The sequence below is a fragment of the Hippocampus zosterae genome, chromosome 7 (assembly GCF_025434085.1).
Source record: "Hippocampus zosterae strain Florida chromosome 7, ASM2543408v3, whole genome shotgun sequence".
Classification (NCBI taxonomy): Eukaryota; Metazoa; Chordata; class Actinopteri; order Syngnathiformes; family Syngnathidae; genus Hippocampus; species Hippocampus zosterae.
The window spans coordinates 284,248-307,225 of record NC_067457.1 but is presented as its reverse complement, the minus strand read 5'-3'; the positions used below and the strand labels follow the sequence as shown (position 1 = coordinate 307,225).

At 53.5% G+C, this 22,978-nt stretch overlaps 1 protein-coding gene across 1 annotated transcript; it reads left to right on the top strand.

The window, feature by feature from the left end:
* Positions 1 to 510: 510 nt before the first annotated feature.
* Positions 511 to 22,544, top strand: atrnl1b (attractin-like 1b). The gene is made up of 29 exons (XM_052069330.1): positions 511 to 1,492; positions 2,681 to 2,764; positions 3,026 to 3,139; positions 3,339 to 3,467; positions 3,697 to 3,905; positions 4,008 to 4,182; positions 4,349 to 4,436; positions 4,509 to 4,770; positions 4,840 to 5,023; positions 5,106 to 5,260; positions 5,338 to 5,422; positions 5,492 to 5,706; positions 5,832 to 5,950; positions 6,229 to 6,361; positions 6,460 to 6,647; positions 7,244 to 7,457; positions 7,679 to 7,870; positions 9,040 to 9,264; positions 9,382 to 9,519; positions 9,907 to 10,000; positions 12,278 to 12,330; positions 13,241 to 13,335; positions 13,613 to 13,691; positions 14,891 to 15,048; positions 15,904 to 15,965; positions 17,838 to 17,916; positions 19,350 to 19,460; positions 21,091 to 21,205; positions 21,286 to 22,544. The coding sequence occupies exons 1-29, from the start codon at positions 1,281 to 1,283 to the stop codon at positions 21,408 to 21,410; spliced, it is 4,092 nt and encodes a 1,363-aa protein (XP_051925290.1). The 5' UTR covers positions 511 to 1,280; the 3' UTR covers positions 21,411 to 22,544.
* Positions 22,545 to 22,978: the final 434 nt, after the last annotated feature.

Below are 22,978 nucleotides of genomic sequence, written 5' to 3'. Positions count from 1 at the left end.
TAATGTTCTGAAAATGAGTCGGAGAGTTATTGAATGATGACTCGGATAAACGGCTTGAACTCGTGTATTTTTTTTGTTGTTTTTATTTGTGCTGCTTATCAGTATGATCGTGGGCGAGCTGTCAATGTGGACATTTATTATTAAATGTTATGGCTCGGTTTACCCTTGCGCTTTGAATCTTCAAAACACACCGCAGCTCTATTCTTATTGGCGCTGTGCATACAGAAGGTGCAGTTTTTTTTTCCTTCTTCAGACAAAGTTTGAAAAATACCGTCGTAAGTCATCCATCGGAGCGCATTGCACTGCCATCTTTTGGTGAGAATACAGGAATCTGTTTTGGAGCGAGTGCGCATGCGCCGAACAAGGGCTCTCCGGATGTTGGAAGAAGTCATTGATTCCTTCACTTCTTGGAGTTAATTTCAGGTCCCAATACAGGACACGAATATACAACGTACGTTGTATATGTTAGTTAGGCGCCTTTCAAAAAAATGTTTCATCACGTTTTGTGTAGCTAAAAGGACGAGCTGTCCCTTTAAATGGGAGTCGTTCTCCATTGCGCATGCGCATTTCGTGTTTAGCCTTCTCCAACCTGAGGAGCCGACTCGGGACGCGTTCGCTGTCAGTTCTTGTTTTGTTTAGACGGCAACGACGCCGATTTGCCATCTTGGATTAAAATAACCCAAAGTCAGGTCGCCGTTAGGACGCGTGGCGCGAGTGGGCCCAAACGAGCGCTTCAAGCGCTCCCTAACCCCGCTTCCCACTGTTCCAGTCGGCGAGAGGACAGCCTCATCCTCCTCCTCCTCCTCCTCCTTTCCTCCTCCTCCCCGACCTCCACATCCATGTTGGCGGCCGCAACCCTCGCGTTGGTTCCGGGGGTTCCGAGCCTTTGTTCTGGCGTGGACGACGTTGGGCTCCGTTGCCGCGGCTTGTGGAAGGACTCGCGGCTTGGCACGACACCCCGTGGCCTGTCTTGAGGATAGTTGACGCGTTAAAAATGGCTGCGATTTGAAAGACGAGGGCGAGAGAGCGAAGGGGGGAAAAGAGAGCGCTCATGAATCAATGCTGGGACGCTGCGCAGAAGCTAAACGGGCTAACAGAGGATGCGTTAGCTCTCCGCTAAACGAGCCTTTCAACCCGCTCGCATCCCCCGTTAGGAATTCTTACCTGACTCCGGAATCCAGAAAGCGGCGACCCCCCACAACGTTTTGCATGCAGTCCCCATTTAAATATGCAGAACTTTTTTAGTCCCACTTGAAACACTGTTGTAATTTTTGCCCAAAATGAATCCAGCCGGGAGATGTTCGGATCAACGAACCCGTGGAAGATACTTGGCGGCGGCGTGGGTTCTGGTCCACTTGGTCGTGTTCGCCCACTCTTCGCCGCCCAAAGCCTGTGACAAGTCGTGCCTGTCCGGGAAATGTCTCAACGGCTCGTGCGTGTGCGAGCCGGGATGGGTGGGAGACCGGTGCCAGCATTGCCAGGGCCGTTTCAAGTAAGTTCTTCAGCTTCACCAGTTTTCGGCAACCCATGTTATTATTTTGTTAGTATTTTTTTAATTTGGGATTGGTGACGCCACTCACCATGAATCGAAAGTCCTGATGTCACGCGTAGTAAATTCCGGGTGGCACAGGCCCAGATGGCACCATTAGTAAACAAGCCCCTCAGATGGAGTGATTGATAAAACTGGAACTGACTTGTTTTTTTGCCTTCTTCTTTATTCACTTAGTTTGAGTGTGTGCAGTGTCAGCCGGGAAAAAAAAGCATGTTATAAATCCTTCCAAGGGAGGTGGAATGGCAGCTGTATTTTTTTTTATCGCAATCAGTAGCTTGATTGAAAAAAATCAACTGTATTAAAAAAATTCCTTTGGGATTTATATGTAAACAAATTGACACAACTTGAATGACAGTTGCTGCTTCCACACAAAAATAAACTTTTCAATAGTCGCTATTGGGTGGGATGCTTTTTGTGTGTACAAATGCCTTTTTAAGGTAATATTAACTAACTTTGTTAGCTAGATCATATCGAGTGAATTTCTAAGCGTAAATGCCTTCATTGTTCAAGTCATGGTCGTGACTGATACCGCCATTCTCCACGTCAAAACACAAGGGAGCAGTTCTGTTGACTTTTGATTTGACGTTTGTCGTGGTAAGAAATCCAAGCCCCACTTTGTGGCAGCTCTCGATCAAGATGATGGCGTGGAAGCATGCTTACGTTGTCGTGGATGCGATTGGCTTAGAAAGGCTTGTCATTGGACACGGCCTCAAGACACAATTCAAGGAAAGCCAAAACATGCAACCCCTTGGGGGGGGGGGAGCCTTCTTTTGGGCAGGCTTCTGACATTTGCGCTGGCTGTGGCCGCGGGTTCCTTTTGGGTGAGGAAAACAGACGCAAGTAAATGATCCAAATAGCCGGCGGTATACAATTGGTCAAACTTTTGCTGGCACATCAAAAGTAATTATACACCCCCCCCCTCCAAAAAAACAAAAAACAATGCAAGTTGTTGGGACATTGTCCTCAGGGGCTCAGCATTTTTTACGCTGGATGCCCTTCCTCTGATGCAAACAGGCATACTCTGTTTTCAATTTTTTTCCCCTCTTTTTTTTTTAAATGGTAAAAATAAAAAAACCGAGTTAATGTCGCCAGCTCTGAATCCACTCTCCTTCTGCCTTTTCTTTTCAGGTTGACGGAGCCCTCGGGCTTCCTGACGGACGGTCCGATCAACTACAAGTACAAGACCAAATGCACCTGGCTTATCGAGGGCTAGTGAGTAACTCCGATTGACGTTCTTAAGTGCGGCCGGACATGCGCATCCGCCGAGTTGCCACGGCAACCGCAGTCATTGCGAGGACGAGGCCGTTTGCCATCAAGAATGTTGCATCTGCGGCCTCGGTGGCTATTCATTTACCTTTCTGCCGTTTGGTTCTTGGCGTAACGTGGGACGAAATGTCCTGACAATGACTAGCAGCATTCAGTCAATCAAGATGGAAGGGAAATGCTTCATCTGCCATGTTTTTTCTTCAACAGCCCGAACGCCGTGCTCCGCTTACGCTTCAACCACTTTGCTACGGAGTGTAGCTGGGACCACATGTACATTTACGACGGGGACTCCGTGTACGCTCCTCTCATTGCTGTTTTCAGGTGAGGCCCCCCCCCCCCAAAAAAACCCCAACAACTCCCAATCCAAGCATTTTAGCTCGTGTTTTTCTCGATTGCATTTCGAGTGGAAGTGCATTTGAAATGTTCACTCGTGTACTTGATTACTCGAGACAGCAAAAAGTAGCGGCGGTCTTCTGGCTAATTTTTTTCACCGCTACAACATTTGTTTGTTTGTTCACAGCGGGCTGATTGTACCGGAGGTGCTGGGAAACGAGACCGTCCCCGAAGTGGAGACGATGTCGGGCTACGCGCTGCTGCACTTCTTCAGCGACGCCGCCTACAACCTGACGGGATTTGAAATATTCTACTCGTGAGTGCGCCGCTCCACTTTTCCGTCCTTTCCCACAACGGCGGGCAAGCCGATCCATGCGGATTGTCGTCCGTACGCCGTGATAACTTTCTGGCTGGCAGCTAGATAAGGGGGGGGTGGCGTTGTGTCACAATTCATTGCGGAATAGATGCCTTTGCTCCTTTTTCTTTCCCTAATGGCCGAGTGGGGGCGTTTTTGGATGTTGATGTTGGCGCGTGTGTGTGTCCAGGATCAACTCGTGTCCCGGCAACTGCTCGGGCCACGGCAAGTGCACGCCGGGCAACTCGGCGGCCAGCCGCGTGTACTGCGAGTGCGACAAGTACTGGAAGGGGGAAGCTTGCGACATCCCGTACTGTCGCAACAACTGCGGCAGCCCCGACCGCGGCTACTGCGACCTCACCGGCGAGAAGCTGTGCGTTTGCAACGACAGCTGGCAAGGTACATTCTGACGCCATCCCCGTCGTCTCGCTGCGGCCGTGTATGTAGTAAGCGCGGAACGTAAGCGGGCGTGTGGTCACGACGCTCGCGCAACCCCCTCAGGCCCAGACTGCTCCCTCGGCGTGCCGTCCGCCGAGTCCTTCTGGGCGTTGCCCGGCGTCAAGCCCTTCGGCACCTCGCTGGGCCGGGCCTCCCACGGGGTCGTGGTGCAGGATAAGGTCATGTGGGTGGTGGGCGGCTACACCTTCAACGTCACCTCCTTCCAGATGATCCTCAAGTAAGCCCCGCCGGAACACTTGGCACACGCGGCTTTAGCTACCCCAGTGAGATCCCAAAGAAAAAAGCCTGCAACATTTCAAGGCAAAAAGAATTTGACCAAAGAGAAAAGTCATGACCGACGACACTGACAGAAGACAGACAAAAAGTTGTCGGTTGCTTTCCAGCTACAACCTGGAGAGCGGCATTTGGAACACGGTGCCCGTCAGCGGCGGGCCCGCGCCCAGATACAGCCACTCGCTGGCCTCCTACCAGGTGAGACGCGATTGCGCGGGAGCGCCGAAGCCGAGCGCCGGCATCACCCGCCGCGTCTGCTCCCGCACTCAGGAGGACATCTTCATGTTCGGCGGCAAGCTGGAGTCGGGCTGGGCCAACGTGAGCGACGAGCTGTGGGTGTTCAACATTCCCGCCCGCGCCTGGCAGCGGAAGAACCCCGCGGCGGGCTCGCCAGGCCAGGCGCGGCCGTACGCGGTGGAAGGTCACACGGCGCACTGCGTGGTCCTGGACGGCGGCGAGCCGGTCATGCTGGTCATCTTCGGCTACTCGCCCCTCTACAGCTACATCAGCAACGTTCAGGAGTATCATCTGAGTGAGTCCTCCTGCTTCCCGCGGCGGCCGCGGCCCCCCGCTCGCTCACGCTTGGATCCGCCCCCCGCAGGAAGCAACACCTGGACGGTGCCGGAGACCAAAGGCGCCATCCCGCAGGGAGGCTACGGCCACAGCAGCACCTACCATCCGGCCGGCGCCAGCGTTTACGTGCACGGGGGCTACAAGGCGCTGCCGGCCAGCAAATTTGGCCTGGTGGACGACCTCTATCGCTACGACGTCAACACGCGCACGTGGTGGGTTTGCCCGGGCGCGGCCCAGTCGCTCATTTTCCGGTCGTTTTGTCCAACCGTCGGCTCAGGACGCCCGTTGTCGTAGGTTCATCCTGCGAGAAAGCGGGATCCCGCGCTACCTCCACTCGGCCGCACTCCTCAGCGGGACCCTGCTGATCTTCGGCGGCAACACGCACAACGACACGTCCCTGAGCAACGGCGCCAAGTGCTTCTCGGCGGACTTCCTGGCGTACGACATTGGTGAGGCTCGCCGAGGCGTCGCGTTTCATCCCAAAGAACACATGAGCGACTCGCGCCGACTTGCGCTTTCTCGTCAGCGTGCGACGAGTGGAGTGTCCTGCCCAAGCCCGACCTGCACAGGGACGTCAACCGCTTCGGACACTCGGCCGCCGTCAGCAACGGGTGAGTTGCGGAACCGCGCGCGCACTCTGCAGACGTTTTCTTGGGGTTTGACCGCCTGGCCCTCACCAGGTCCATGTTCGTGTTCGGCGGCTTCTCCGGCGTCCTCCTCAATGACATGCTGGTGTATCGGCCGCCCAGCTGCCACGCTTTCCCCACGGAGGGACGCTGCGCCCGGGCCGGCCCGGGGGTGCGCTGCGTCTGGAGCGGAGGCCGATGTCTGCCCTGGGAGGGCGGCGGCAACGCGGGCGGCATCAGCCCCGCCCCTTTTTGCCCGCCGAAACCAGGTTGGAAGCGCCTGAATTGTGAAACTTTGTCAATATTTCTCTGGCTTCCTCCGGCATGGACCCCCGCGAGCTGCTCGCGGGACCTGGACCGGGCTCATGGTTTCGTCTTCCTCTCCTTGGTTCAGGCACCGTGGATGAGCTGTGCTACCGCTTCTCCGACTGCGCCAGCTGCACGGCCAACACCAACGGGTGCCAGTGGTGCGACGACAAGAAGTGTATCTCCTTATACACTAACTGTACTCTTGTGAGTACGCCAACAGGGGGCGTCAGAGCAGCATTTTTTTTCTCAACTCGTGATCTCCACCTCCGTTTAATACACAGTCTATATGAATAGTCTACACTCATCTAATACTATTGTGAATAGTCCCTCCGAGGTTGTCCATTTTTCGCATTTTCAACGGGGGGGGACATTCGCACCAAAGAATCTCACCAATTTACGGGCCACTCTTGATTTAGGGGGATAGTAAACCAATCGAGGGCCGTCTCAATAGAAGTGCCCCTCCCTCCTGTGTTTGGCCTTAGAACGTGAGGAAGTTCAGCGCCTGCCCCGTGCGCAACGAGCGGGTGTGCAGCAAGCTGGCCAACTGCAAGAGCTGCTCGCTCAACCTCAACTGTCACTGGGACCAGAACCAGTCCGAGTGCCACGCTCTGCCCGGTAAGATTGCAACGGCGACCGCTCCCTCGTTGGTGGAAATGCATTTTTTTTCCAAGAATATTTCAAAGTGTCAAGACTTTGGCATCATCATTTGGCAGCCCAGCAGTGCAGCGAGGGCTGGAGTCAGGTGGGCGAGGCCTGCCTGCGGATCAACTCCAGCCGCGAGAGCTACGACAACGCCAAGCACTACTGTAAGAATCTCCACGGCAACATCGCCTCGCTCACCTCCGCCAAGCAGGTGGACTTTGTTCTGGATGAGCTGAAGAAGCTGCAGCAGCAGGACAAGGTAGACGCATGGGCCTTTTCCCATCATCCACTCTGTTGCATTCCGCTTATTTTTTTTTTTTTTTGTTGTATTTTTCCTTGCCTCGCTTGGGCGTTTGCACCTGCCTGCAGGTCATTCAGTACATAACTAATAACACGCCCAAATATTCCATGACACTTTTACACTCTACACTCTGTCTGCATTATCACTAAAACAGGGACAGTATCCCAGATAAATACCCCTAAATCTGTTTTTGTCCTGGGGGGGGTCAATCCTGCACAAGTAAACATCCCAATTCTTGTGATGAATGTCCACCGTCATCTCCCCATGCTGATTTCAACTCCGCTAAAATGGGATGTTGTTTATCAGTCTGCAAGCCTGACACCCCCCCCCCCGCCCCCTTTTTTACACTTGAGATTCAAGCCCTGAAGGCAAGTGAAGAAATCATCTGTGGAATGATTTCCTCTGCCCCCCTTTTTTTAACAGCCTTCTCAGTATTCAGCCTAAAATGTGATGTCTTTTGAAACGGACGCTGCAACAGAGCTCCATTTGTGTTTGTCTTTATCCGCCTTATGAATACGCACGGATGCGTGTTTTAACATCTTGTGTGCCCTTAGCGTTTGTCGCCCTGGGTGGGCCTGAGGAAGATCAACGTGTCGTACTGGGGCTGGGAGGACATGTCGCCTTTCACCAACAGCAGCCTGCGCTGGCTGCCCGGCGAGCCCAGCGACTCGGGTTTCTGCGCCTACCTGGAGGAGCCGCGGGCGTCGGGCCTGCGGGCCAACCCGTGCACGGCCACCGCGCACGGCCTCATCTGCCAAAAAGCCACGGGTGAGTGAAATCATTGACGGAATAATCCAGTCTCACTTTTTCCCAAAGGCAGCGATGTGATCTCTGGTGGCAGCTGATAAATAGAAACAAAGCGTGGAGAGGGCCAGTGGGGGGGAGGGTGCAACGTAGCAAATCAAGAAAGCGGCCGTAGCCAACGCGAGGAAGCGCCGGACAATAATTTCAGGAAATAAACACCCCCGCCGCCTTTTGTTCCCCCGCAGGAAACCCCAATCAGGGCTCCCGCCTCCCCTGCAAGAAGCCGTGCTCGCTGCACACCACCTGCGCCAACTGCACCAGCCAGGCCATGGAGTGCATGTGGTGCAGCAGCGCGCGCCGCTGCGTCGACTCCACCGCCTACGTCATCTCCTTCCCGTACGGCCAGTGTCTGGAGTGGCAGACGGGAGACTGCCTGGGTGAGGAACCCCCCCCCCCCCCCCCCCCCCAAATCCAACCGTGTCATTGTTTGGGCGATCGCTTTTCCCCGATGCTCACGACAGCAGACAAGAAAGGGGCAACTAACCACTTGTGTTGATGTTTGGCGATTGGATTCGAGAGGTGTTTTGGGGGCTTTGTTATGGCCAATGAGTAGCACGCAGCCTCCCCGCTGGCCGTTTGATTTCCCCGCTGACCGAGTCGCAAATTGACTTGCCGCCTTTGAGAAGTTTATGAGCGCCAATGAGGAGAAGGCAACAGAACCTCCATTTGAAGAAAAGTAAAATGAGGCGTGGTTTTTTCTTTGCCTTTTTTTGTCATTCCGAGCATGGGATTTAGTCGCCTGCTAAAATGGATTTCTGTCAAGCTTGGAGCGCCTCGTTCCTGCGCCGTCGACCACTCAAAGCCCCCCACCCCGCCTGTCCCAACACAATTAAATGGCCTTACTTTGGGCTGATTGCCGCCGCGTTGTCATGGCTACGCATCCATTAGCAGACTAGCTGGAGATGGGCTTGACATCAAAGAAAGAAGCGTTTGTCTCTTTAAGATGGCGCCGACATTTTCTGTCCAAGAGTGCTTTCGCCTGACGGCCAAAGTGGCAACGTCGCGGCCCCTCCGCCAATTTAGCGGCGAGCCAAAGTGGGCTCTGCGAGTGGATCGAAGCCCTTTTGTTGCTCAGGCAGGGTAAGGGGGCTACTTTGCCTCATTCGGTGCCTTTTGTTTCTCTCTCTCTCTCGCTCTTTCTCATCGTCCACGTCGCCGCTTTCAAAGCAAAGACTTATCCTTGTATCTGCTCTCACATCTGTTGTTCTGACAGCTTAACAGATAACGCGTTAATGCCCCCGCCTAAAGCACTTTAAAGCACCTTCATCTGTCCGTGGCTGAGAAATCCTACTCGATGAAATCCCCTCGCGCCGTCATTGCGGCGCGGGTGCACAATGCGGATGTTTGCCGTCAAGGTGACCTTGCAAATGAAACGTGCGCAATCGCGGCGCACGCCAGGCTGGACTTGACCCATCATTTTAGAACCGAGTCCAAAGAGGGTCAGCCGCAGTGGGTTCAAACATCTTTCACCTTCAAAATAATCTACCCTGTTCTCCGCCTCCCAACCCCTCCTCCCCCACGTTTTTTTTTTTTTTTTGGCCTTCAGCCCAGAATTGCTCGGGTCTGCGGACGTGCAGCCAGTGCCTGGAGCAGCCCGAGTGCGGCTGGTGCGGCGACCCCAGCAGCACGGGCAAGGGCCTGTGCACGGAGGGCTCGTACAGGGGGCCCATGAAGAGGCCGGCCAAGCAGGGGCAGGCCCACGACATGAGCCTGGAGCCCGCCGTCTGCCCCAAAGAAAGAGGCTACGAGTGGTCCTTCATTCATTGCCCCGGTGAGAACTCGGCAAAATCCTTGGGAAAATTTCAACGTCTCCACACGAGACTCAAAATGCCACAAATATGCCGAATGTCACAATGAGTCAACATGACCTCTGTCTCCCCCCCCATAGCGTGCCAGTGTAACGGCCACAGCACGTGCGTGAACGGCAGCGTGTGCGAGCAGTGCCGCAACCTGACCACGGGTCTTCACTGTCAGACCTGCATGGCCGGTTACCACGGCGACCCCACCAACGGCGGCAAATGCCAAGGTGAGTCCCCGTCAAAAGTCTCGCTCTTGTTGTTACGCCAATTGCTTGAGTGAGCGGCAACAAAGCAAACATCTGCATCATTCCTCTCCTGTCGTGGCTTGCCTTGGCCGAGAGATGGCGCTGTTGGACCTTGCTTAGATGGGACGGAGCGTTTATCTTGGCCCAACGAAGGGCAGATGGCCGCACAAATGTCAGCAATAGACAAGCAAATATCAGGGATCGCAATGTTAAGCTGATGTTGTAGCAAGCGGCAATGTGAGGGCGCTTGACTGGCATGACCCTCCCCCCCCTCGCCTGAATAGAGCAAGAAAAAGGCCACCTTTTTTGTGTTGTTGCGGTTGCTGATGTCCGTCTCCCATCCGCTCTTTTCCATCTGTCCCCATGCAGCCTGTAAGTGCAACGGCCACGCCAGTATGTGCCAGGTGCTAACTGGCAAGTGCTTCTGCACCACCAAGGGCATCAAAGGGGACCAGTGCCAGCTGTGAGTAGCGCACACACACACAAAACACAATCATGGCTCAGCTCGGCTCTTCCAATGGCTGCCCGGAACATCATTGGGCTTTCATGAAAGAGTGACATCAGACAGATCGGCACGGCCGAGAACATTCCGGCAAATTCTGCCCTGCGTTTCCAAAGCAAATTGTGTCCCGTTCTCAGAAATGTTCGTCCCCGGTGATCAATGATGCCATCTTTCATGTATTTCTTTGTCTGCCGGTAGGTTCTCTTTTTTGAATTAAATTGGACGCGGGGGGGGGGGGGGGGTGTATCTGCGCAACTGTCGTCCGGCGTTTCAGTGAGTCATTATTGCTGTCAAGGAGAAGTCAGAAGGACACTCCAGATAAGCGTACACACATTAGGGGGAAATTAATGGCATTTGGATCACATTAAGGCCCGCTGACTTTCACTCACCTTTGTCTCCTAATTGCGTCATCAAAGTCGAAAAGCCACACGAGCGACACTCGGATTGCAAGTATCACCTCTCGGGTACATTTGCATCTCATTGTGACTTTTTCTTTTTTTTAATGTCACAGATTACGGTCGGTATGATCAAGCTCGATTATTTCCTTGCAAAGTGATGGCCACGTCTCTAATCTTCAAGATCCAAATGCGTTTTCACCTTCCAACATTAGCGCGTTCAAGTAATTACCTGTTTGGAGTCTAATCAAATTGGTCTATCGATCGACACTTGAGTCGGTTTGGTGATGTCATTCCCGCTATCTCATAGCCTGTAGGCATATGTTCAAAGCGACGAAAAAAACCCCAACCCAATCGTAAAGACTGATTCAATTACGAGACATTTATTTTAATCAAGCAAATGTGCCCCTTTTTCCAGTTAGCTAGATCTTGCCCTCTGTTTATTTCTGTGATGCCATCCCCTCATTTCCTCCCGTTTTTGTGTGGCGCAAACGTTCGGCTCGGATCACGCAGGTCCGAGCGCCGTTTGATTAAATTAAGATACGACGTAATGATGGCGGACCGTCCGTCGTCCATGCAGACGGAGATTAAATTAAGATACAGCAGGGAGGAGTGGCATTCCACCCCCCCCACCCCACCCCTCCCTTGGACCGCATGCAGGCCTGTCTGTCTGTTCTCCAAACGCGAGTGATGCAGCGTGAGGGTCGCGAAGTGCGTGGCAGCGTTTGTCTCCCCCGGCCCCCGCCTGCCTGTTAGCTGGCGTCACTGCGATCCGCCGGCTGATGCTCGCGTGACCTTTTTCAATTTGCCACTTAGATATCAGGCCCAAGTGATACCTGATCATGTCACTTAATACTCTGAAAGCATGCGTCTAGTTCCGCCGCATGCACGCGTTCAAATCCGTTTGTCCTTTGGCTGCTAAAAGAGTGACGTTGGCGCTCGTCTGAAGGTCTAGACGGGACACGGAACAAATTGAAAGGCGACTTGTATTTGCCGTGCAAAACTCAAATGTGCGTTTCATGAGATCCGGTCGACGATAATCAGCCGTTTGCCAGGTTCGAGTGCAGCAATGTTACAACCGTGACTTGAGAGGCACTGCGTGCCAAGAAATAAATGCCAAAAAGCGTCCATGGGGGGGGTCAGAAATGCTTGAAAAGAAGAAATGACACGGTAGCTCCCCTCCACAAGCGAAAGCCGAGGAAATGGACTTGGCTTCCACAAGCGCGCTGCAAAAGAAGGCTGAAAACCGCCGCTGATTCACGGCCTGATTAAAAAAAGGATGTGACATTTTCTCTCGGATGGCGATCGAACCTCGCAAGCGCCGCCGTCATCGTTCGCGTCCTCGTCTCACTCGCATGCCCGGTGACTGTTTGCGCCGCGCCCGACGCCGTTTAGTCACGCCGCTTTCCATCTTTGCCGTTGGCGCGACGTGCCGCAGACGCCGCCGGCTTGAAAACCGGCACCGCCGTCAAATGACAACAATAGCTCGGAGGCCAACGCGAGCCAGTAATTGCCCATCCGGAAAACGCCCCCCCCCCCCCCCCCCAAGTTAGAAGCCTCATTAGTAGATGAATTGGCCCCGCCGTTTCCAGTCATTTCACAGCGGCCATATGTTAATTGCGGACTTACTGTTGCCTGATTGCTTTTCGAGGGCAACTTGAATTTTTAAAGGCAAACGCGCCGAGAGACGCCGTGCAGCACGAGCGCATTTGTGTTGATATTTTGCTCTCGCAAGCAAAGAAGGCCAATTTATTTGCCGCAGGCCAACGTCCTTGACCGGGACTTTTGGAGCCGGCGTGCGGCGCTCATCCGCCTCCCTCTTCTCTTTTTTGCTTCTCCGCAGGTGTGACTCCGAAAACCGTTACCTCGGCAATCCGCTCAGGGGAACCTGTTATTGTGAGTACATTTGCGCCGCGCTTCCGCACGCAGTCCCGACAGTCTCGGAGCTCCCCGCTCGGCGGCAGATGGGCCGTCTTAGCGCTTTGCCACCCGCCGCGCTTGTTCCCTTGACGTGCAAATGTCAAGCGCATCACCAGGAGCGAACCATCTGAGCTCATCGAGGGGGACGGAGGGGGGGAAGAGGGCGTCACACTCGGAAAAAGTGGGAGATGACTTCAGAGTGCGTTCTAAATAAATCGATTGTTGCCATCTCGCACTCCGCACCAGCTGGGGGCGAGCTTTGTGTCCCCTTTTGAAATGCCACGGCGTGATGACGCGCTCAATGATAAGACGAGACGTTCAGGCCCTGAGCTTGTTTTAACCTCTTCGCCGTCTTCTCGGTGGCCGGCGTGACTCAAACGCAAGCTGTCGTTCTGTCAGTCGAAAAATGAGCGACATGTCACATGGCGCTTTGTAGAGGGGGGATTGGTGGCCTCGTGTCAACGGGAGCCAAAATGTCGCGGTGAATGTTGGCTGACTGAGAAACAAAAGACATGCAATTTAAAAAAACAAAAAAAGGCATTGCGAAAGCTTGGACCGCGCACGTAATTATCTTGGTCTTTGTCAGTTCCCGCGTGGAAATGGCGGCAACATGTCGCAAATGGTTCCAAAAGGATCCCAATCGCGATCAATCACGGCTAAGAGGTTTTTCCCGCCCGCCGCACGCGTCGCATTTTGCCACTCGGCTCGAGGAGAAAATTGGACACGCTGATTGCGGCCAATGGATTTGATTACAATCGTGTTTTGATTTGTGTCCTTTCTCATGTGCCGGACTCGCCGTTGTTTTGGTCTCGGCGACTCTTCTCAGCGCAATGAGGTGACGCCGTTTGGCTTTGTAAGTTTTAGCGCCGTGTCCTTTCTCCGACAGACAACCTGCTGATCGACTACCACTTCACCTTCAGTCTCATCCAAGAAGACGATAATCACTACACGGCCATCAACTTCATGGCGTCGCCTGAGCAGGTAATGCGCAGCGATCCATTTGCGTGGGCGCGCTTTGCGAGAAGCGACTCGGCCGTGACGTCGCCGGCCGCCGTGTGCCCGCTCGCCACTCTGCTCCCTTGGGGCCGGGTGACATCGGCGCAAGCCATCGCGCGTCCTCTCTCGTGATGACTCGCTGGCTCCTTCCCCCCCCCCCGAAGAGCGTCTCCGACGGTGTTCTCGGCTCGCTGACGCGTGACGCGCTCGGATGTCCCCCGCGCAACCTTCCGTCTGATATCTGCTGTTGTTTGTCCAACAGGCCAACAAGAACTTGGACATGTCGATCAATGCCTCCAACAACTTCAACCTCAACATCACCTGGTCTGTGGGATCAACAGGTACGTCCACCCCCCCCAACCTACGCGCGCCTTCGCCACTTCAACCTTCATTTCCTCCAAAACAATAAAACACGCTCTTAACTTTAACGACCATCGAGGAACGGCTGCTAAATGCGGTCGCTGGCACCCGCGCGTCTCATTTTTAACCGCCACCAAAATAGAACATTTCATGGAGCGCGCTTTACACGTAATGTGAAACATTTCCGGATCGCGGCGAGCTGGCGACCGTTGATTTCATTCGCAAGGTAATCGGGTGCGAGTCGCCCCGTTCGAAGCGCGGCATTTAAAATCCTTTACAAACAAAATGCACCATATGGAGCCACGCCTGTCCCGCTGACTTCTCCTACTTCGTTATCAACCAGTGTCTTCTTCCACTGCTAACATGACGCGACCCCCCCACCCCCAACAAAAATAAAATCACGTCAACAGGCAAATATTTGCAGATGTTGCCGGTCGATGTAACGCCAAGGACAGCGCAGCCGTGCAGTTCCGCTGTGTTTATCTCCTGCCCTTCCTTCTTTCCTCCCCCCGAGCCCGTCACCACATTCATGCCTGACACCCCCCCTTCCCCCGCCACCCGCTTAAGACCACGACGCTCCTCGGTAGCCACTGTAACCTTTTTCACAGTGCCGTCATTAATATTTGAAGCAAGGCGCCCCCTCCCCGCAAAAGATATTTCGTCTGTGAAGTCACGACGGCGCCTCTCCGCAATTGACAAGAGCCGCCAGCGCCTTTGGGCGGAGGCGGCGGCGGTTGCGGCGGCGGCGCGGGAGGGCGATTTCAATTAAGATAAACGCACGCGCGTGGCCGCGCTCAGGCTGTGCTTTTCTGTTCCTTTGTTTCCCGCCAATGGCTTGGAATGTCAATGACTCGAGGCCATCGACACGAGCGGGACGACCAAACCGGCGCAAACTCTTAAACGTACGCCAAGCGGGCCCTTGGCCACAGCCCGCCTACCCGCACACGCCAATTCATTTCACGTCGTGGCGACGGACGCGGCCGTGAGCGTAGTCTCACCCGATGGCGCGTCGCTCTTGCCGCGCGGAAACTAAAATGGCGACGCCCGCGGCTCATCGATGCGGCCTTGGAACGCGTGGCCGTCAAAGTCGCCGACTCGAGTCCATTTTCCACTTGCGCCGACTGAACGTGCGATATTCAGTTGCTGGCTTTCATTACTGTGCCCTCTTTGGGTCCGACAGCCGGCACCATCTCGGGCGAGGAGGTGGCCATCGTGTCCAAGACCAACATCAAGGAATACCGAGACAGTTTCTCCTGCGAGAAGTTTACCTTCAGGAGCAACCCCAACATCACCTTTTACGTCTACGTCAGTAACTTCTCATGGCCCATCAAGATTCAGGTACTACGCTCCTTTGTGTTCCCCCGCTGGCCTCGGCGCCGTACGACGTTGAGGGTCAGAGCTGTTCCTATCATCGTTTTTTCTATTCCGTTCCGTGGCAACAATAGTTTATTTCCGGAGCGAGCGGCCGGCTCAAGCCGCTTCGGGAGTCGGATAAGGTCCGTCTTTTTCTTGCGTGGCTGGATGAAAGTCCAATTTGGAGCTTTCCAAAAGGGCCAAAGCCGCTAATTGCTTCCCAAAAATTGGCAAAACACAGAGCGTATTTTCTAAAGCCACTTGGAGATTTGGGCAGACTTGTTCCATATAAAGAAAGCGGCGCCATCCCCCAAATGCTTTCAGCGTTTGACAAATGATTCCATTGATCCGCCATCGATGTCTGGAAAGTGAATTAACCCCCAACATATTACTTTGACCCCGGCCCAGCCCGCGAGACGTGAAAATCCCGCCGCACCGTGACTACGGCTACTCGCTCCCACAGCGTGCCACCGCTTGTGACCTGTTGCTAGCCGGCTCGCCGCGCATCACACCATTAGTCTTCTAATGATTATTATTATTTTTTTTTAATGTCAGGATGAAAGGAGGCCGAATTTTAGGAAGATTTCAAATCTGAAGTTGACTCCTGTCTTGAGCGCTCTTGGCATTGTGTGTGTGTGTGTGTGTGTGTGTGTGTGTGTGTCTTTAAATGATTTTGGGGCAGAATGCCTCCAAAGCGTCTACAGTAGATAATGATGTGGCCTGGCGCACACACACACGCCCTCCCCCCCACTGCATTTGTCAAACCCCCCCAAAAAAGCAGGAATATGCTTGAAAACGTGGATTTTCTTTTGACCGTTTTGTGATTTTCCCCCCGTCTAGATTGCCTTTTCCCAACACAACAGCATCATGGACCTCGTGCAGTTCTTTGTGACCTTTTTCAGGTGAGTCTGATATTTCTTGGACAGTTGACGTCCAAGAAATTTTGCTTTGAAGGCCGCGCACGGAAAAATGGAAGGATGGGAGGGCCGCTTGAGCTTTTTGAAACACACTAAAGTCAGTTGAGAAAGCAGTGACTGTATTGTCAGTCGTCGTTTCGTTTGCGCTAAAACGGTCAGAAATCAGGAATGGTTTGTGGCTAGCTAAAAGGGGGGAGGATGCTTTTCCAGGTCGATCTTCAAGCGGATCAAATCTTGATGCGTCACGTGGTAGCCGCTGACCCGGGCCGGTGTGCTGTTTGGCTCTCCGGCGCTCATTTTGCGGGCTGACAGCGCCTCGCGTGTGATGCGCGTCGCGGCTGTCAGGGTCGCAAATGGAAAGCCGCCGTCGCCCGAGGCGCCCGCCCATCACCGCCTCTCGTACACAAAAACCTTCCCCCCCCGCCCCGCTAAGCCGTCGCCTGGGCTCAAATTGCCGCTCGAATTTGGGGAGTGCGGCAAAGAGAACTCACAGAGCATCTGAACAATGAATCAAACGCGCACTTGTGTTCATTTGCAGTCCGTAGCGACGGCCGTTGCCCAAATGAATCGACAACGGCACTCTGGGAACGCTGGCACCCTGCTCTCTTTCTCGCTTTCCGCATCCATCCGATTCGGATGACTGGGAATCCGTTTTTGAAATGATTATGATGATGATTTTTTTTTGCCAACACGTGTGTTTGGTCTTTATCTGTTGCCACATTTGAATATCATCCCCCTTATCTTCTCAGTGGCGCAAAGGCAATGGGGGGGTCCTTTTTCCTTCCATCTTTTTTTTTTTTTTTTAAGAGCGCAAAAGCGTTCCCACGCTGCGAAGTGCGATGGAAAGCCGTTTGATGTTTCCCGTTGCTTACAGCGGATTTCACCTTTTCTCTCAGCCCCCCATCGCTGATCGCGTTTCACTCAGCCATGCACCCGATACCGTTGCGCCCATCCGGGCCGTCGATCTAACCGATAGCCCGCTCGGCTTTAAATGTCAAACAAATGCTCGCGGGTTCATCAGCAGATGACACCCCCCCTACCTCTACCCCTCCCCCACCCACTCCAAAGACGAGGGCTTGTTGCTCGAATTACAGGATGTTGTTCACGCGGCGGCGGCGTAATTATCTTTGTCCCCGCGCATCAGGAGCAGGCTGGCGTTCCCTTCAAACTCGGAAAAGAATGCGATGATTTCGAGACTCGCCGATGAGCCTCTTAGCCGCCTATTTTTATGGACGGCATCGAACATCCGAGATGAGCTGGACCCTACGCTAATTCAGCAATTGTGCTCTAATCAGTCTGTTGGGAGGAAAAACCTTTCCAGAACACTGCGGGTCGATTAAGTAGAGGATTTTTTTTTGGGGGGGGGCGGGTGCTGTATTGTCTTATCAGCAATTTTAACAGGAAGAAAGAGAAATTATTTTGGCCTACTGAGTTTTGTGTGAGGTCGCCAAACGATGGCACGGGGGCCAATTGTGGCCCTCTGTCCATTTTTCAGCAGCCGCTGACATGACAAAAATAAATCCATAAAACTGACATTTAGAATGGGCTGCAAGGTTGCTTCAAAAAATTTTTTTTTTAGTACAGAGCTGGAGCCAACTGTGAGATAGCGGCCGCTGGCCACCCTGTTTGCCTTCACGCCTTTGACAGAAAGCTGATGAAATGAACTCGACGATACAAGCGAGAGACAATTGCTTTTTCGACTCACTTTGGCGCGTTTCAAAAAGTTGACCGTTTTCAAAGTGGCCCCTTTCATCATCTTTGCATTTTTTTTTCGCGGCCCTCAGACAAAAAAGGTTTGGACAGCCCCGATTTGAGGTTGCTGATTGTTTGCTCCTTCTCATCCCGATCTGCTTCCAGTTGTTTTCTGTCACTGCTCCTGGTGGCGGCAGTGGTGTGGAAGATCAAGCAGACTTGCTGGGCATCGCGACGGCGAGAAGTAAGTGTCCCCTCGTCCAAATTCGGGGATTAAAAAGGGTGGGAAAAGAAATGTTTCGCCTTTGGGCCCTTCCGTGGAACCATCCAAGTTGGCAGCGATTGTATCACTCTCCGCCCGACTCTAATGGAGACGCGACTATAAAATAGCAAATGCGTGCATCTGCTCCGCCGTCGTGAAAACGCAGCTCGTTTCTTTGTTGTTGTTGTTGGTTTAATCGAGTTTGTCGAGAAGCGTTGAGGACAGAGTAGAGGTCACGCGGCCGGTCTCGGATCACGAGTGGCGACGCGGCGACGGTAAATGCCACGTCCCGCAGCATGTCCACGCCGACCTCTTTGACGACATTTGGCATGGCGAGACGCCGGCGAACCTCCAAAGGTGTTTGACACATCTTTGCACTTTCCACCGCGGCGGTTGTGCGGTCGCCTTGCCCGTTCCAGCGTCTGACCCGGGGCGAGCAAATGCTTTAGTTTATGTGAAAGATTTTGCGTTGAGCTCTCCAATTTCACCCCAAACAGATGCGTGGCGTCATTGTTTTGAAGGGCAGCGCCCGTGGGAGCGCGCACGGTGACAAAAAGTGACCTGCTCAGTTGGAGCAAATGCTCAGAGGGGCGGGGCTGACCCTTTTTCTCGCACCCCATTGAAAGGAGGCAAAGGCCGTATTCTCCGGGCGGATAATTTAGGCGCTCGCTTGCCAAATGAATCGGGTGGCATTATTAACGCGCCGCGTGTGCAAGCTTATTGCGGCGGTGAAAGAAAAAAATCACAAAAAAAGAGATAAAAATCACTTGGGAAGCGCTTTTAGCGACTTGATTGTGGCCTTTGTGGTTGACCGAAGTTCTTCATTTCTTGCGACCTTTTTCTGTTGTCGCGACGCTCGCCTTTTTGCCAGCGTTTGCCGTAGACGGGCGCCGGCTGACTTTGCTTCCCCTCTCGGGCGCTTTGTCGCTTTAAATGAACCCCGCCACGTGATAAATAACATTGCGGCTATCTGACATTTAGGATGGATGTTGTTGGATTTGAAGCTTTGCTGTTGGAAATTACAACAACAACAGAACAACAGAAGAAGTCGAAGGCGAGGCAAAGAGCCCCCCCGGCGGGCCCCGCGTCTTGCTTTATCTTTCCGAGAAGGGCAAATTTCCTCATTGCTGACCTTCGGCTGAGCCCGGCCGCTTACATTTATAGATGTGATGTCGCTGTAAGATGTTTAATAGCAGACAAGTGCAACAGTGTTGGGGCTTAAAAGTTGGAATGCACAACAGGAGCCCCACAACCCCCCCCCCCCCCTTCTTTTTTTCTTTTTGATAACATCAATGGAGCTCTCGATGGCAAACAAAATGACAATCCTTTTTAATTGTGTCGTGGATAAATGACAGCGAATCGACCATTTTTTGGGGGGGGGCCCTTCTTTATTTTGGCTCTTTTTCTCTCGCCAGCAACTGATGAGGGAGCGCCAACAAATGGCCAGTCGTCCTTTTGCGTCCGCCGCCGTCGTGCTGGACGCTCGCGGAAGACAACAAACGGAGATGCTTCAAGCCATGGCCGACGTAAGTTGGATTCAAATTGCTCGCATCTTTTGAGTTACCTGCTTTTTGCAGGGGGGGGGGGGGGGGTCATTAAAAAGCATCGGTACATTCAGGAGACAAGAGCTTGGCATAGTTAGATTTGGAGGGGGTGGCATGGTGAATATAAAGTCTAGTGACCTTTCTCCCAATCATTGAATTATGTGGCGCACGCGACGGAAATCTTGAAGCAAGTACAGCGTCGGACTCAATGTCAGCGGGGATAAAAGCCTCGCTGGAAGCAATAAAAAAAGGGAGCCACGTGCTCCGATTGACATCGGAGGAGCCACGGCGTTTCCTCAGCCAAAGCCGCCGAGAGAAATGAAATCACGGCGGCAAGCGGCGAGGAGCCACTACATTAGCCATTAGCGGATTGCCCAGCGCCGCTCCACGCCCATTACGCCCTCGTCAAGGGCAGCCCAAAGAACGGGAGAGCGAGCGGCGCAACAATCCTTCTTTGCTCTCGGACCGCCATTCGTTAGAAGTCCAAAGTCCCGCACGTAATGGCTTTGTAAGCGTCCACGTATACGGGCTCCTTCCAAGCGCCGCCGAGTCCGTTCAAAGGGCCAATTGGATGATTTGACGGCATTGTTTGGCAGCGGCTGAAGGTGAACCATCTCAATAATTGCGCCTAATTGGCCGGCATCTGGCGTCACTTAACTGCTGGAAACACTTGTTGATGTCAAAGAGGACGCCGGCCGGCTGCACATTTCCTTTCGTCGGCCGAGTGAGTCGGTCCGGCCGAGGCTCGCTCGATGGAGAAAGAAAATATGAACCTTGAAAACGACCTTTTGTTTGGATGCACGTGACGAGCGAGCCCGGAAAAGGCCAAGCGGCCTCCCTTTTGACAATCCGCCGCCGCGTTTGTTTGGAACGGCCACTGAACCGTGTAAGCGACGCAATGTAGCCGATTCTCATTCGACGTCTGACGAGACAATTTAGGGCCGCTTTTCTTTCTGCGGGAACGCAGCTAACTCATTAGCCGCAGATCACCCGAGTAGTGGCCTTGGATGCCGGGGCCAGACCGTCGCCGTTGCGCCCGGGCAGATGCGAATTGCACATGGATGTTCATATTCCGTGACGGCTAAAACGGGACGCTGGCAGACGAGCGCTCCAATTAAGAGTCTCTAATCGGTCCGTCCGCACGCGTGGCACTTTCCCGGCGCTGTTGTGAAAGCGCTATATAAATCGGCACGTCTTGTATTGTATGGCAATTTGATGCCGGCAGACGCAAAGAAGTGGGTTGCGCTCAGACGTGTTATTATTCCCCAATTTCTCCCAAATCGCCCTCCGCGTTCATCGCAAGGGTGACATGTTTTTCACGCTTGAGACGCCGCCACTTTGCTTGCTGCCTTTCAAGGCTTAAGTGTCGCTTTTGTCGACTGTCAGGCGGGGCGGCGGGGGACGAGTGTTTTTGTTGTGTGACCAATTAAAAGCCTTTGTCCCGGGAGCCGGGCCCCGCCCCTCCGCCGCAAGACATTCCGCCGGCCGGCCATTCGGCAGTGGCGGCGCCCGGAAAAAAAACGCGGCGTTGGAAAACTAGAAATGTTTGCACTGCTGCTCACTTGCGTGTCCCGAAAAGTCTGCTTACGTTGTGGTTTGACCTCCTGCGCAGGGCGCGCCGAAACCCGTCGCCACCGAGCCGTGTTCTGGAGGCAAAGCCGCCGTGTTGACGGTCCTCATGCGGCTGCCGTCGGGACCCGCCGACTCGCCTCCGCCCGGCCAGTCGGGTAACAGACATTTAACGCTAATGCTAACGGCAATGAGACGCCGGTTGGTGGTTTTGGGCAATAACGCTGCTTTTTTTCAGGCCTGATCGTCGCCAGCGCCCTGATCGACGTTTCCCAGCAGAAAGCGGGCGATTTCAAGGAGAAATCGCTGGCGTTCAAGAACCGAAAGGCCCCGGCGCCCACGCATCAGGGCACCTGTGTTTGAGGGCCATCTTTGGCGGTCTCTTGGGCCCCGGCCGCCGCAAGTTCCCGGCAGGCGACCTTCCCTTGCCGACAGACGGCCACGCGGACGGCGGCCCGTTGGGCTCCGACTGTCAAACTCCAGGGGAGAGAAACGGAGAACCCCGAGCGCATCTGGACTTGACTTTTCCCGCCACCGAGGACCTCGGGAACCACGGGAGCGACCGCAAACGGAGGACTTTTGTTTCAAGCTTCACTCGTTTGTATTTGGGCCTTCCTTTGGCTCGCTACGAGTCCGAGGAAGCTCATCGCTATGCAGGTCATTTGCAGCTAAAGCTGGTCCACGCCTGTTACATGCTGCCTGTTTGTTGATGTTGTTGTTATTGTTGTTGGGTTGTTTTGTTTTTTTTGCACGGTGCTAAAAGCTCCTGCGGTTCGCCACCCGAAGGAACTCTGCGCGCGACATCGGCACCCGATAAGTCCGGTCTTAGTATTTCACGTAACACGCCGAGCTGGAAAATGTCCGCCCCGCGTTGGGGTTTGCTTGGCTTTTGTGACACGGGGCGACGTAACGCGCTTGAAGCAAGGACATTCCGCTGCGGGCGGACTTTGTTTTTCTACCACTCTATGGCACCGTTGTTACCTTTTTGTATTGGCGGACCGGAGCGGAGGGAGGGACGAATTCTCCGAGCCGTACGGCGACGTCGCGCTCGCCTCTTGGTATTTCCTGTCGTTTGTCCGCTTTCTAAAACGGATTGGGCCAGATATTTTCATTTATCCCTTATTATATTTACGGCACACTTGTGAAGAAGAGCTTCTCTGTTGATGTTTTGGTATTTAACGCCATTCCTGTGTAATAGCACATTTCAATGTTTGGTTTTGGTTTATTTTCAACCCCTCGGGCATTGTCATCGCGGAAACGGTCACCGTGTCGCATCTCTTAAGAGCCGAGTTTGTAAGCTAATTGTGTGCGCGTGTGTGTGTGCGTTTGTCTGGCGCTCATCTGACACGGTGTCATTACGCAGGAATCGGGGTCTCGCTGGAAACAAAGGAAAGGAACGAAAAGAGAAGCCAAGAGATGAGAGGCTGCCTGTCAGTCATCATCTATGTATTTTTAGGATGAAGGACGTGATGGAATATTAAAAAGAGAAAAGAAGAACGCCGCAGTGTTTTTTGTCATTGATTGCTTATGTCGGCGATTAAAAAAAAAAAAAAGTGGGCTACTGTACGTCAACAAATGTGTGAGCACCGTTCTGTGCTGTTGTACTTTCTTGCGCCACACGCTGAAAAAAAGAGCGGGGGGGGGGCAGAGATCTCCCATCGTGCTTTGCGGCAATACTTTCTCATTTCGGCTGCAGGCATTTATCATTTTTGACACTCCCAAAACAGACTCACCGCCAGACAAGCCCCCCCCCCCCCCAAAAAAAAACAACCATATGTGACAGTTTGTGTTGGGCCTTTTTCCATATCATAATTACATCTCCACTGTTTTAGGGATTTTGGTGTCTGTCTGCAGGATTGTGGCAAGCGCCCCGCGGCTTCCATCTGCACCACGATTGGCATCTGCCGACTTTTGTTTGCTTGCGCTGCAAA